Source organism: Hypanus sabinus, chromosome 2 (assembly GCF_030144855.1).
Source record: "Hypanus sabinus isolate sHypSab1 chromosome 2, sHypSab1.hap1, whole genome shotgun sequence".
Classification (NCBI taxonomy): Eukaryota; Metazoa; Chordata; class Chondrichthyes; order Myliobatiformes; family Dasyatidae; genus Hypanus; species Hypanus sabinus.
The window spans coordinates 29,102,284-29,117,770 of NC_082707.1; the positions used below are offsets into that span (position 1 = coordinate 29,102,284).

The window sequence follows — 15,487 nt, forward strand, 5'->3', positions numbered from 1 at the left end:
TAAGATTAATTCAACCGTACACATTTATGCAGCTAAATAAAATGTTGTCCCTCTGGGGCCAGGTTGCAAAACATGCTGCACACAGTCACACACAGCACATCTTATTGAGATACCAAACGAAGTAGACCCTTCAGACCCTTCCAGCCACACCACCAAGCGGCCTCTCGATTTTAACCCTAGCCTAGTCACAGGACAATATCTGCGGACCAGTTAACCTATCAACTGGTGCGTCTTTGCACTGTGGGAGGAAACCAGAGCACCCGGAGGAAACCCCCATGGCCACGAGGAGAACGTACAAACTCCTTACAGTCAGCAACAGGAAATAGAGTTACAATAGCTCTAACTCTAACTGTTAAGGCTCCCTGTTTTGATGAAGGTGGTAATGGATCTGCGATCTCCTCTTTCAGTATGACTGTGCTTTTTGCTTTTAAGTATAGGATGCGTTTGCATTATAAATTACTTGGTTTTTGATTTTTGCTTTCTTCCTTTCGGATTGTCTTTAGACTAACTATAGCAGTGCTTATTGCAATTCAAATTCCCACAGTACGGAAATGATCAGAAACACATTTGCAAGCATCCTCATTAATGATCTGTCTGGCACAGTTTCAACATAAAGAAAACCTAGGTTGAATGTCTATTCCATATTCAATTGCGGATCTTATTTGCTGTGAGAGTTATGTAGGCGATGTGAGAGTCGTTTTTGACACTCCCGTTGTCAGTCCATGGTCTCCTCTTGTGCCACAATAAGGCCACCCTCAGGCCACCATCCATCTTCTCCATGATGGTACGATATTGCTATGAGTCAACCAGCTTGAGCCTCTTTTAGCTGGACATGAACAGGGAAAACCTGGACTTTTAATAATTTTTAAAAATTATTAAGTAACCCCTCTAAGCAAGGGCTCCATAGACCCTTTGTTGAGAACCCTTGTTCTAATCTGATGCTTATAGTCAGTTATTGGAATCATGTATGATTGTGCAGACAAATTCAACCTGGCTGGCTGAAATATTTCTGTTGCCCAGTAGCAGGAGACCAGAAAGTAAGCTTTCCATGCAGAGTGTATCTGAAAATGAGTCTGCCATACTGAACGTTTAGTGATTGCAGAATCTGCAGTAGGTTTTAAGTGAATAAACATTTTAGATGCTCTGGGAACATGTCAGTGGATTGGACAAGTGAGGCTTTACTGAGACCAGGACACATCATTCCAAGGTGCTATGTGGCGACATTTTGCAGGAAACTTACAAAACTTCTAGCTTACATCTGTATTACTTCTGAAGTACAATTATTGCAATTGGCAGCCTGTAATTTTCCTTTGAGAAATGTACTTTTGAACAAACTAGCTTCTTATGCACATTGGTTGGTTGTTTGTTTGTGTGCAGTTTTCATTGACTCTGTTGTGTACCTTTTGTGAATGCCCATAAGAAAATGTATCTCAGAGTAGTATATAGTGACATATACGTACTTTGATGCTAAATTTAGCTTGACTTTTGAACTTTCATTCTGAGCTGTCATATTCAGTGATTGTAATAATTGTTCTTCAGCATTTTGGTTGAGTGTTGGTCTTCAAAGCCAGAGCTGCTGCAGCTTTAATAATCTTACTTCTGACTCGTGTTTGATGTGATTCAGTCTCCACGTTGCTAATTGGGCTTGGTGCAGGTGTTGAATTCAAAAGGTACAAAATATTCCATTCTACAGCACCAAAGGCCCTGATTTTGGTGTCTCAGTTCTTTGACTCACATGTACGCAAATGCACACACACTCTTGCATAAGCCTATTCAAGCCTGGTGCTTTGATAGCTGCTATTTTTAGGAGCCTGGCGTGGGGTCTGTGCAGTAATTTTGCTGTTACATTTCATTCTAGGCAATGCCTTGAGGGAGGCATTGGGCTGGAAGTCGAGCTGAGTGAACTCGGAGGTCCCTGATGCATTTGCCGAGTCCCTGGAGTAACTCACTCTTTTCAGCTCATTAGAAAAGAATGACATTGGAAAGGAAAATGAACTGAAATGGGCAATGGTGATTGATTTTACCTTCCTGATTCACTTTGCTTAATCAGTCTGCTAGCTAAAATATTAGGCACTCTTGCTGTTAGTTATCATTATTAGAAGGACTTCTCCCTCTTAGCTAGATGGTTGTGAATTCAAGTGCCAAATCAGAACAAAAATTGAATGGGCACATCTCTACATTGCTGTCTGTGTGTTGCAGGGTGGGACATGCCATATGTCAGATGAAAATTTAAATCCTGTTAGCTGGCATAGAAGATCCCAGGGATGTGCTTCTAGTTTTCCTGTATTGACACAAGGAAATTATTGCTCATCTATGAGTTTGCCTCCATCATCACATTCCCATTTCACTCAGTCCCCACAGTGAAAAAAGAAAATGATTCCTGTTCAACGGCCTCCATCTCCAATAATCTGTCATTTCTCCCACCTTCATTGTGATTCCATGAGCAGATACAGTATCCTTTTCCCTGTCAGTGAAAATCAGAAGAGATACAGGTGCTGTAAATCTCAAACAGAAGACACTGGAAACACGTAGCAGCTCAGGCAACACCTGCGGAAAGAGAAACACTCAGTACCTTGGATCTGAAACCCTGTCTGAGCTCCGGTGTCTGTGCAGCATCTGCTGTATTCATAACGTAAAAAAAAATAATTGCCTAGAAAGAAACCAGTTGGCTCCTGGAGTCTAGCCGTACTCTCGAAGTTCCAGTTTCTTCTTTCGTATTTGAGTGCAGTATTGGTTTGTTTGGAGCCTGAATATGGCAGACTCGAGCACAATGCTTCTGTATACCTGGAGTTGGCTGCAACCTGAGGGGTGGTGGAGAAATATTTCTTTTTCCTTATCTTAATGATCATGAAACAATTAGAGTGCCTCAAACACCCATCTTGATTCACTAGAGCCTTTCTGAAAAGGAAAGCTGCTTTCATGCACTAACCCACTGATCTCCACCCCTATACGCAGTGTGGATGAGGCAAAGCAGCATGTTCAGTTGGGAGTCATTTTAGAGATTTGCTATAGATTCTAGGATTGCCAGAATATCCATATCCAGTGAATGAATGCACATTAAAGAGGAGTATTACCTTGCAGTATTTTTGTTGGGAAATGAGGCAAATGGAAACGAGCACAGATTACAAGTAGGAAAAACTGTTACTTTTGTTAAGTCGTTAGTTTGATAGTGGACTGTTTGTCCATCTCCCATCAGGGAAGAAGCTATGTAACGTCCACGCCAGGGCCACCAGATTCAAAAGCGGTTACGTCCTACGAGCTGATAACACTTCCACTCGTTAACTCCCCTCACCACTCCCCCATCACCAGTACTTGATCAGAGTCGCCTTCTGTACAGGCACCCCTGTACCAGTCGTCAGTTTATAGACATACATTCAATGTATATGAGATAATCTAATGTATATTCTTATTGTATTGTTTATTGCCTTCTTTTTGCTTATTGTCTTTTTTTGCTGCATCTGATCTGGAATAACAATCATTTCATCCTCCTTTTATACTTGTGCACTGACGGATAACAATGACTGTTGAATGATGAAAATTGTTCTTTGTTGGATGTATGATTATAAGATTTAGTAAGCAGGAAACTGGTGTTAACTCATTCTTAGGTGTAGCAAGATTTGCACAGATGCCAAGAAGGAAATAACTATAGAATATTTTGTGCAGATGACTATCTGCTACCTCATATCCTAATGTGAAAACTGCATTATGTACATTACGTTGCAACATTTTCATTAATTGCAAGATGCTAGTGCTTATGACCTTACCCTCAATAATGTGGTAAATATTAACACTTTTTCCAAATTTCAGACAGAGCAAGTGGGTAAGAAAAGGAGACAAGTAAAAGCAGTACTCTATTCTTTAGTTTTATTAAGCACAGGTGCTAAAAATAGAAGAAAACAAAGAGCAGATGCTATTCTTAGGATCCTGTGCCTGCTCTTCACTCCCATTGGAAGTTATCTAAAATTTTGCCATAAACTAGTTTGACAAATTAGATCTAAATTAAATACATTTTTCATACTTCATAGGTATGGTCCATTTTCCCTATTCATCTGGACAAATAATATAAGAATATTTTTTAGCTGCTCCATACTAGCAATCCAATAAATTATTTATTTCTGAAAGCACTATGAATAGTAGGATAATCTGTATATATGTTAATATTATAGAAACTAAGCGTGCTTATTTGCTGCGATATAAACAGCCTGGTGAAGCCTCTACTATTTTTAGCATGCAGTGGAGTATTTCAGGCTACTTTTAAATATTCTATTATGAAAGATATCCCTAATTCCTTAAATTTCGAATTGGCTTTCTCTTCCTTGCAGGAGCAGAAAACGTACTCATGAATTTATTGAATCTGATTTTTCAGAAAAGTAAGTACATATTAGTATTTTATGATTTCCCCATGTTATGTATTTTATTAGAGGAAGCAGTAACTCGTGAATTGTGATGCTTTGTCAATTGTGATTTATTTTCTGTGGCTAAAATTAGCTTTTTGTTCAGTGGGCTGTAACCTGGTTGCACATCAAAGCTAGTGTGTCTGTCTAGGAACAGGTTCTGTTCCATTGCGCAGGCTCTGCTTGCTTCCATTGCAGGGGGTTTCCAGCAAAATAAACTGCAATACCCAGCAAAGCTTGGAAAAGGTGTCCATGTTTACCACGTCAACCTCCTGAATGCAGTAGATTAACCATCAGCTTGTCCACAGTCTCAAGTTTAAGTAAGATATGTATGTGAAAGTAATGATGTTCTAAGTAATATCTAGATTTAAATATCATGCTAGCAATTGCTTACAGAGCTCCTTTGCTTTTAAAAATAAATGTTTAATTGGCTTATTGTGTTGTAGAAGTGATCGTCATATTTGAATTAAATGTGAGTTAAGGAAAATTGCATTTAACCGGTTTCTGTGACAGTAGCTCTTTTGACATAACATTTATACTCAAATCATCCAGCAGATAGCCTTCCATGTAATTTAGAACAGAAATGGGTGCAGGAGTTAGCTATTTGGCCCTTCGTGTTTGCCCACCTTTTTAAAAAAAATAAATGTACCTACCTTCTCTTTGAATGTCCCCAATGATTCAGCAAGCACCTGTACACCTTGGTTTTAAATGGCCATTCCTGATTTTGTAACTATGGCCCTGATTTAAGATTTTCTCACTCATGGAAACATCTCGATATCTGCCCTGTTATGGGGCCCTTTGGATCTTACATGGTTCAATGAAGTTGTCCCTCATTCTTCCAAGCCGAAAAGAATGTGGCTTCATAAGGCATTGGCTAGACCGCACTTGGAGTATTGTGATCAGCTTTGGGCCTCTTGTCTAAGAAGGGATGTGCTGGCATTGGAGAGGGTCCAGAGGAGGTTTAAAAGAGTAATCCTGGGAATGAAAATGTATGAGAAGCATTTGATGACTCTGGACTCTTGAGATTAGATGAATGGGGAGGGGTGGGGTGTGTCCTTATTGAAACCTATCAAATATTGTAAGTCCTAGATAGAGTGGACGTGGGGAGCATATAGTTGGTGTCTCTAGGACCAGAGACACAGGCTCAGAGAACAAGGACATCCCTTCAGAACAGAGTTGAGGAATTTCTCTGGTCAAAAGGTGGTGATTATGTGGAATTCAGTGCCACAGACGGTTGTCAAATCCAAATTATTAGGTGTATCTAAAGCAGAGGTTGACAGGTACTTGATAACTAAGGGTGTCAAAGGTTAGAGAGAGAAAGCAGGAGTATGGGTTGAGAGGGACAATAAGTAAGTCATGATTGAATGGTGGAGCAAAGTCAGTGGGACGAAAGGCTTAATTATGCTCATATGTCTTATGGTATTGTGGAGTGTAATTCTTAAGTCACTTGTGATTTTCTCTAACTACTTCCACCCCTTCGCCTCAGGAATTCGTCTAGTGTGTCTCTTTTCGAATGCCTTCTTCAGTAAAGGGACCATCACACCAGGTGTGGCCTTACCCAATACCATGTATGTTCTTCACAAGTTCTTCCCCTTTCTAAACACCAACCTTCATGCAACAAAGGCCAATATTTAATTTGCATTTCTAACCATTTCCTGAACCTGCCTCCTGATCTTCTTCAAGATCACCCTTGATTCCAGAATTTTCTTTTTCTTCTGAAGTGTGGAGGAAACTGCTCAGGCTGTAGTTGTGGGACCCTAAGGGAAAGTAATGTTTCGGGTGGAAGACTATGTATTGGAAATGGGAAAGAGAGAAAAGAAGCTTGTTAACTGCAGGAAGGGTTTGGGGAGAAGAGAGTCTCTGGTAGAGTAAAACTGAGGCAACCATGGGGATAAGCTGTAAACAAGGCTGTCTGGTCAATGAGTGATTGGGAGCCGTTCGGGAGTGAGAACGTAGACCAGGGGTGGGCAAACTTTTTGACTTGAGGGCCACAAAGGGTTCTAAAATTTGACAGGGGGGCCGGACCAGGAGCAGATGGACGGAGTGTTTTGGTAATACACCTCATAAGAGAAAATAAAATATCATAGGATATGTAGAAAACATGTGCTTTAATTTCAATTGAAAATGAACAAATGCATTACAACAAAATATCTGTCTTTGAAGTCCCATGGTATTTAGCTATTTATTGAAATCTTTTAAAACACTGAAAATTAAATGAATAAAATACAGCTTTTTTAATAGTAACAGTTATTATTTTAAAGCACTGAAAATTCTGTTATCCTTCAAGATATTATCATCATCACTCTCCTCCTGACTGTCTTTATTTCAAAAACGGTAGAAGATGCAGGTCTACTTGTCCTGCTCCTTCTTATTCAATTGTCCCCTGTGCCAAAACTCAACAACGACCCACAGAATGACAAAGCAGGGAGAGCGCGCCGGTATGCGGAGCTCTGTGCTCGCAAATCCCCGCAAGCTATCTCCCTTAGCCAGAACGCTGGCTAATTGTGAGCCGGTTCGGATGTGCCAGGAAATGGGTCGCCACAAGGTCACAAAGTAAAGCACAAATGTGGAGTAATACGCTGCACCTCAGCAAAGGTCACTGTATATAGAGTGCGTCATCTATTGGGAAAACGCGAGAATTGCGGGGAGAAAACGTTAACAAGGTTTATTAATATAATTTCATCAAGTTCTGCGGGCCGGATTAAAAAGCTTAACGGGCCGCATATGGCCCGCGGGCCGTAGTTTGCCCATGCCTGACGTAGACCAAAGAATTCAGGAGTGGCAAAATGCAGAGCAGGCAGACAAACCCGGAATGTAAGGCTACGTGTGATCTCCACTCCCTGAGAAGGGAGAAACAAATAATCTGAGACAATTGGAAACATCACTATTTGCCATGAAACCAGTTTTGGTGTAACACAATTAATAACAGCATAGAACATCATTGGATAAAGGAACTAATTAAACTTAAGGGCATTAAGGCCGGAAGTAATTTATTTATTATTCATTTGGAGATACAGCATGGAACAGCCCAATGAGCCATGCCACACAGCAACCCACACACCTATCTAAGAACTGCTTTAATTTTGTCGTCTTTCTCTATTACATTCAGACCTCCCCTGAGACACGTTTATAGCTTATGCAGTTGTTTTGTCTTCCTTATGTGTGAACTCCAACGATGTAGCTAGGTTTCATTTCCCTTAGCAGGATATTTTTATTTCAGCCAATAATAAGTTTCATTATCCATATGTTTTTTGAGGCGATGAATGATTGCTGAAATTAAGTGAGCACAATATGAATTGTCTTCAGCCAGTCACCACTTTTACTTGACTAATGTCTTTCCTTCTATGAATAGAATCTTATTAAGCTTCAGTATCTGTGAAGCTGAAGTCTTACTTTGTTATGACGAAGCTGTAAATTCCCTGAGGGGTTGCACTGGACAGGAACCACATTAATATGGCAATCCAGCAAACTCCTTGGGGCATTAACAAGTACAATGAAGATCTCATTGTTTTTTTTTAATTATTGCTAAACCACACAGACCTGCTTTATTTTCCCTTGGAAACTAATCAAACTTCCAAGAGCTTTTTTTTGAAGGAAATGTAATGTTTTCCCTTTTATTTAAAAGAACAAAATCAAATGCTACCAAGTGTATTTGGCCTTGTGAGCCCCTTAATACGAGGCACCATGATTTCTGTTGGAGTGCTTCATTCATCAGTTTATTCTGTTTCACGGTAAGCAAGCCAGAACAAAGTGCCTTTGGCAGCTAAGTGGTTCTTCTTGCCACCAAGCATCTACTGCCGTCCATGTAATTTGCTATGCAGGGATTTGCGGCTGGATCAGTTCACCAGAATTACTAATTTCTTTAATAAGGGAACTGTTTCTGTTTATAGATACTGCCCTACTTTGTTGCCAGAATCTCAAAATTTGATTGTACTGTCCTTTCCCACTCAACTGTTTTACTCCATGTCTTGTGAACTTGTTTTCATCCGTCTCTTCACTCATACTGACAGAATGCTCTGTATTCCCCGAGCTTCACTCTGCTCCTTGTGATACTGTACTGGGGCAGGCAGCACGGTAGTCTACCAGTTAATGTAACACCATAATTGCACCAGTGACCCGGGTTCAATTCCTGCCACTGGCAGTAAGGTGTTTCTACATTCTCCCTGTGATCACATGGTTTTCCTCTGGGTGCTCTGGTTTTTTATCCCAGTCCAAGGATGTATTGATTAGTAGGTTCGTTGAACACGTGGGTACATAGGCGACCTGGGCTCATTAGGACGGAAGAGCCTTTTATCTTGCCGTATCTCTAAATAAATAAAATGAGTATTGGAGAGCGCACAATCTGTTGCAGTGGCGTCCAATGATTAAAGTTCACATTGGACTGTAAGACATAGGAACAGAATTACCCCATTCCTGCTCATCTCTGTTCTAAAAGTCCATCCCTGTTCTGAGGCCATGTCCTCTGGTCCTAGACTCCTCCAGTATGGTAAGCATTAGGTGATAAGGGTTGCTAGCAAGGCCAGCATTTACTGAATGTCCATAAGTTCCCATCAGTTGTTGATAAGACACCTTCTTGATCTGGCACAGTCTGTGCACTCTGAAGGCATTCCCAGTTAACAAGATCCTGGATTTTGATCAACAGGTTGGTCACATGTTCCCCAGTCAGGATTGTTGTGTGACTTGGAAGGGGGTTTGGAGCATAGAACATTATGGCCTAGTACAGGCTCTTCAGCCTACGATGTTGTACCAACCTCTTAACCAACTCAGATCAATCTAACCCTACCTTTCTACATAACCCTTCATCTTTCTGTCATCTACATGCCTGTCTTAAATGCCCCTAATGTATCTACCCCTGCCTCCACCACTGGCACCCATCACTCTATGGGTAAAGACCATCCCTTAAATCACTTAAAATTATACTCATTTGTTTCAGCCATTTGTTCCCTGGGGATAAAGTTTCTGGCTATCCATTCTATCCACACCTCTTGTACACAACTATCAAGTCACCCCTTATCTTTCTCAGTCATTGTATCTTCATCAGACACCCCCTCTAGTCCAGGCAGTATCCTGTTAAATCTCCTCTGCACATCGTTCCTATGATGAAGTGATTAGAACTGAACACAATAATCCAAGTGTGGCCCCACCAGGGTTTTGTACTGCTGTAATATTACCTCGTGGATCTCAAACTCAATCCCACAACTAATGAAGGCCAACACACCATATGCCTTCTCAACAACCCGTGCCAACTCTGGGGGAACTATAGATGGTGACCCCCAAGGTTTCTCAGTTCCTCCACACTGCTAAGAGTCATGCCATTAACTGCTGGGACACTGCCATCAACACACAACTTGCCTCCCACCCCCAACTCTCCACTTTCCATGGAGATTGCTTCCTCTGTGATTCCTTGTCCATTTGTCCCTCCCCACTAATCTCCCTTCTGGCACTTATCTCTGTAAGCAGAAGAAATAGGTAGGAAAAGGGAGGAGGTCCTGAAGAGAGAATATAACGATTAAGATAGAAAGCTTTAAACAAAGACAGGTCAACCTGAACCCAAGGGGGAACTGATATCCTTGCGGGCAGGTTTGCTAGAGCTGTTGGGGAGGATTTAAACTAATTTGGGAGGAGAATGAGAACCGGACTGAGGATGGGGCAGTTAGTATACAAGTTGATGAGACTGAGGAAGGACAGGCAGATGACATGGCAAAATTGTAATCAGTGGGCTGAGTTGAGGTGTTACATGAGGGGCAAAATCAAAAAGGGTGATGAAATCAGGCGGAAGGTGTTATAATTGCATCCACACAGTATATGGAATGAGGTAGATGATCTTGTAGTGCAGTTAGAGATTGGCAGGTATGATGTTGTGAGCATTACTGCGTTGTGACTGAAAGAGGATCATAGTTGAGAACTTACCATCCAAGGACACGCATTGTATCAAAAGAATAAGCTGAGGGGGTGGAGTGTGGTTGATTAAAAAATGAAATCAAATCCTTAAGAAAGATATGACGTAGGATTTTAAGATGTCCGTTCCTTGATGGTAGAGTTAAGAAACTGCAAGGGTAAACAGACCCTGATGGGGGTTATATATAGGCCTCTGAACAGTAGCCTGGACATGGGCAATTTCAGCATTGAGGTAAGTTGGGAAAATCAGGTTGGTGCTGGGTCCGACAGAAGGAAAATGCCTATGGGATGGCTTTTTAGAGCAGCCTGTGGCTGAGCCTACCCGGGGCACTGTTCCTTCTAAGCTGTGTGGGTGCGCATCCTTTTTTACCACGCAACTGGAATTTTATACAATGTTAATATAATTTTGAAATTATGCTAATATTTTGAAGTCCATGTTTATATAATTGTAAAATATACAGTTGATTATGTGTTTTGAATATAATCTGTACATTTTCTAAATACCATAAATTCCGGACTATAAGCCGCTACTTTTTTCCCACGCTTTGAACACTGCGGCCTATACTACGGTGTGGCTAATGCATGTTTTTTTTTTCATGCCGCCAAAAACATTTTGCCTCGTAACAGTAGACCAATAAAATTGATGAGTAGTTCACAGAGGTCCAATGAAATTTTACGATAAATCAAGCGCACTTTCACAATTAAATTATTGTAAATCAGTCATTTGTACTCACCCTCATCAACATGGAAAACACTCGAAGAAAAGCATATGATGCAGCTTTTAAGTTAAAGGCGATCAATCTGGCGGTTGAAGAAGGAAATCGAGCTGCTGCACATAATCTTGGCATAAATGAATCGATGGTGAGACGGTGGAGACGCCAGCGTGAAGAACTGAGTCAATGCAGAAAGACGACAAAAGCTTTCAGAGGTAATCATAGCAGATGGCCCGAACTTGAAAACTTTCTTGAAGACTGGGTTAACACACAGAGAGCAGGCGGCCGCGGTGTTTCCACCGTGCAGATCAGACTGAAGGCTAAAGCAATCGCCACCAAAATGAAAATCGAAGATTTTAGAGGTGGGCCATCGTGGTGTTTTAGATTTATGAGACGAAAAGACCTGTCCGTCAGGGTACGCACGACTCTGTGTCAGCAGCAACCTCCCAACCATGAGGAACAACTTGCTAACTTCCGCACATTCACTCAAACAAAGATAGCGGAGAATTCCATCGGGCCAGATGATATCATAAATATGGATGAAGTACCTTTGACATTTGACCTGCCTCTCACTCGGACTGTTAATAAAAAAGGTGACTCGTCCATCACACTGAAAACAAGTGGCCATGAGAGAACGCATTTTACTTGTGTTCTGAGCTGCACAGCATCCGGACTAAAGCTTCCACTTGATGGTGATTTTTAAGCGGTTGACAATGAGAGTTCAGTGAAAGCTGCCATCAAGAGTACAAACTCAATTCCAGCTGTGATTCCTGGGGGCACCATGAAGTATTTGCAGCCACTGGACATCAGCGTGAACCGGGCATTTAAAGTGGCGCTGCGCGTTGAGTGGGAGGCTTGGATGACGAGCGGCGAGAAATCCTTTACCAAAACAGGACGCATGCGAACAGCATCTTTAACTCAAGTCTGCCAGTGGATCCTAAGTGCGTGGAGCCGTGTCACAACATCCACCATCACCAGCGGGTTTCAAAAGGCTGGACTGCTGCGTGATGAAGAGGACCGCGTGCGCTCAAGTGAGAGCGACAACGAAGAGACTGAAGTGAGTGACGAGATCCTGAGGTTGTTCAATTCGGACACTGAAGAAGAGGACTTTGATGGTTTTAGTGCGCAGGAGGAAGATGAAGAAGGCGATCAATAACTTTTCCTGATAGGCTACAGTATATATATTTTTTTTACCAGTCATTAGGAGATATTGGAATGTTGTTCATGCACTGTTCAGTAAAAAAGTATACGCAATGTAATTTGTGTGTTACCGATACGTATGTATATTTAAAAGTAGCTGTGTTACAGGCACTGTTCGAAAAAAAGCATTTGCAATATGTATTTGTTTATGTTACCATACGGATTTAATTAAAAATTAAAAAATCCTCACGTGTAATATCTTTCTGTGTAAATATCTCTTATTACAACGTGGGACACCTGCGGCTTAAAATCCGGTGCAGCCTGTACAAGTACAAAATTGATTTTCTTTCTAAAATTAGAGCGTGCGGCTTTTAATCAGGTGCGCTCTGTAGTCCGGAATCTACGGTAATGAAAGTACCACAACCTTTACTTTGAAACATTTTAGAGCTTCAATGTATTTTCATTGTCAATATTTCAAGTTACAATAATGTTACAAATTGTAACAATAAACACAGAATGGAAGTTGATAGCTTATTGTTAATAAACTGCCAGTCTGCCGAATGCCAATGCTGTCTAGTCAAAACATTTTACTTTTGCCATTGTGTCTTTCAGCTGTTTTGACTGCCTGACGTTTATTTGTGTTGTGAGTTGTAGTTTTTGTTTGTTTGATGTGCATATTACAAAAAAAAAGACATTTAAAGTGCTGTGCAGTTCTCAGGCTGTGTACTGTTTAAAAAAAAGATGGAATGTCTACTAGGGGAAAGGCAATTTTGGATTGGGTGTTATGTTGTGTGACAAACCAGATTTGATAGGGAGCTTAAGGTAAAGGAACTCTTAGGATACGGTGATCATAATTTGATAGAATTTGCTCTGCAGTTTGAGAGAGAGAAGATAAAGTCAGAAATGTCAATATTACAGTGGAGTAAAGACATGAGAGAGGAGCTGGCCGAAGTAGATTGGGATGGAACACTAGCAGGGTTGATGGTAGAACAGCAGTGGCCGGAGTTTGTAGGAGCAATTTGGAAGGCACTGCAAAGATGCATCTCAAAGATGAGGAAGTATTCTAAAGTGAGGATGAGGCAATCGTGGCTGATGAGGGAAGTCAAAGACAGCATAAAAGCAAAAGAGAGGGCATATAATGTAACAAAAGCTAGTGTGAAGTTAAGAGGACTGGGAACCTTTTAAGAAGCAACAGAAGGAAACTGTAAGTCCATAAGAATAGAAAAGATGAAATACAAAGAAAAGCTAGCCAATAAAATAAAAATGGAGAACGCTAGATATATAGTATCAAAAGTAAAGAGGGATGAGAGTGTATAATGGACTGTTTGAAAATGATGCTGGAGAGTTAGTAATGGGGGACAAAGAAGTGGCAGATAAACTTAATAAGTATTTTGCATCAGTGGAAGAGGCCAGAAATTAGAGAGGAGTGTCAGGGAAAGGTGTCAGTGTAGTTGCTACTACTAAGAAGAATGAGTTTGGGATGCTGAAGGATCTGAAGGAAGATAAGTCACCTGGACCAGATTGACTACACCCCAGTGTCCTGAAAGAGATGGCTGAAGAAATTGTGGAGACATTAATAATGATTTTTCAAGAATCACTAGATTCTGGAATGGTTCCGAAGGACTGGAAAATTGCAAATGTTACACCAGTCTTTAAGAAGGGAGAGAGGCAGAAGAAAGAAAATGATAGACCAATCAGAGTCCTGAAGAACAGTCTTTGCCCAAAATGTCGGCTGTCCATTTCCATGGATGCTGCCTGACCTGCCGAGTTCCTCCAGCACTTTTTGGGTGTTTCTTTTGATTTCCAGCGTCTGCAGAATTTCTTGTATTTATAGATGAGTTAGCCTGACTTCAGAGGTTCGGTTACTGTCCATTATGAAGACTGTTTCAGGATATTTGGGGACACATGATAAAATAGGCCAGTGTCAGCATGGCTTCCTTAAAGGAAATTTACCTGACAAATCTGTTAAAATTATTTGAGGAAATAACAGGTTGGATAGATAAAGGAGAGTCAGTGGATATTGCTTACTTGAAATTTCAGAAAGCCTTTGACAAGGTGACGCATATGAGGCTGCTTGATGAGATAAGAGCCGATAATATTACAAAAAAGATACTCGCATAGAAGATTGACTACTGGTAGGAAGAAAAGTGCAGGAATTAAGGGAGCCTTTTCTGGTTGGCTGCTGGTGGTAAATGGTGTGCCACAAGGGTTAATGTTGTGACTGTTTCTTTTCAGGTTATGTGTCAGTGATGCGGATGATGGAATTGATGGTTTTGTGGCCAGTTTGTGAATGATATGAAGGCAGGTGGAGTGGTAGGTAATGTTGAAACAGGAAGTCTGCAAAACGACATAGACAGGTTGGGAGAACGGGCAAAGAAGTGGCAGATTGAATATAGTGTTGTGAAGTGCATGGGCATGAACTTTGGTGGAAGGAATGAAGAGATAGACGAATTTCTAAATGGGGAGAAAATTCAAAAATTATAACTACAAAGGAACTTGGTGGTCCTCGTGCAGGATTCCCTAAAGATTAACTGCAGGTTGAGTTGGTGTTAAGGAAGGTAAATACAATGTTAGCATTCATTTCAAGAGGACTAATGTATAAGAACAAGGATGTGATGTTGAGACTTTATTAGACAATTTTCTGACTGTACTTGAAATGTTGTGAGCAGTTTGGGTCCTTTATCTATGAAAGGATGTGTTGGTATTGGAGAGGCTCCAGAGAAGAGTTAGGAGAATGATTACTGAACTGAAACTGCTAATATATGAGGAGTGTTTGATAGGTGAACAGGTACTTTGGATCTGTCTTCACTAGGGAAGACACAGACAATCTCCCAGATGTAATAGTGGCCAGAGGACCAAGGGTAACAGAGGAACTGAAGGAAATTCACATTAGGCAGAAAATGGTGTTGGGTAGACTGATGGGACTGAAGGCTGATAAGTCCCCAGGGCCTGATGGCCTGCATCCCAGGGTACTTAAGGAGGTGGCTCTAGAAATCGTGGACACATTGGTAATTATCATCCAATGTTTTATAGATTCAGGATCAGTTCCTGAGGATTGGAGGGTAGCTAATGTTATCCCACTTTTTAAGAAAGGAGGGAATTATAGACCAGTTAGCCTGACATCAGTGGTGGGGAAGATGCTAGAGTCAATTATAAAAGATGAAATAGCAATACATTTGGATAGCAGTAACAGGATTGGTCCGAGTCAGCATGGATTTACGAAGGGGAAATCATGCTTAACTAATCTTCTGGAATTTTTTTGAGGATGTAACTATGAAAATGGACAAGGGAGAGCCAGTGGATGTAGTGTACCTGGACTTTCAGAAAGCCTTTGATAAGGTC

At 41.0% G+C, this 15,487-nt stretch overlaps 1 protein-coding gene across 11 annotated transcripts in view; it reads left to right on the plus strand.

Annotated features, from left to right (window-relative positions):
- The window catches only part of LOC132407396 (transcription factor Dp-2-like), a 261,808-nt gene that overhangs the window by 184,788 nt on the left and 61,533 nt on the right, over positions 1–15,487 (plus strand). For 10 of the 11 annotated variants that reach the window (XM_059993849.1, XM_059993859.1, XM_059993868.1 and 7 more), the window contains one exon: positions 4,323–4,370. The exons of the other annotated variant lie outside the window; for it this stretch is intronic. In XM_059993849.1, coding sequence (XP_059849832.1) covers positions 4,323–4,370 — 48 coding nt within the window. The remainder of the gene's footprint in view (positions 1–4,322; positions 4,371–15,487) is intronic. 11 annotated transcript variants of the gene reach the window in all.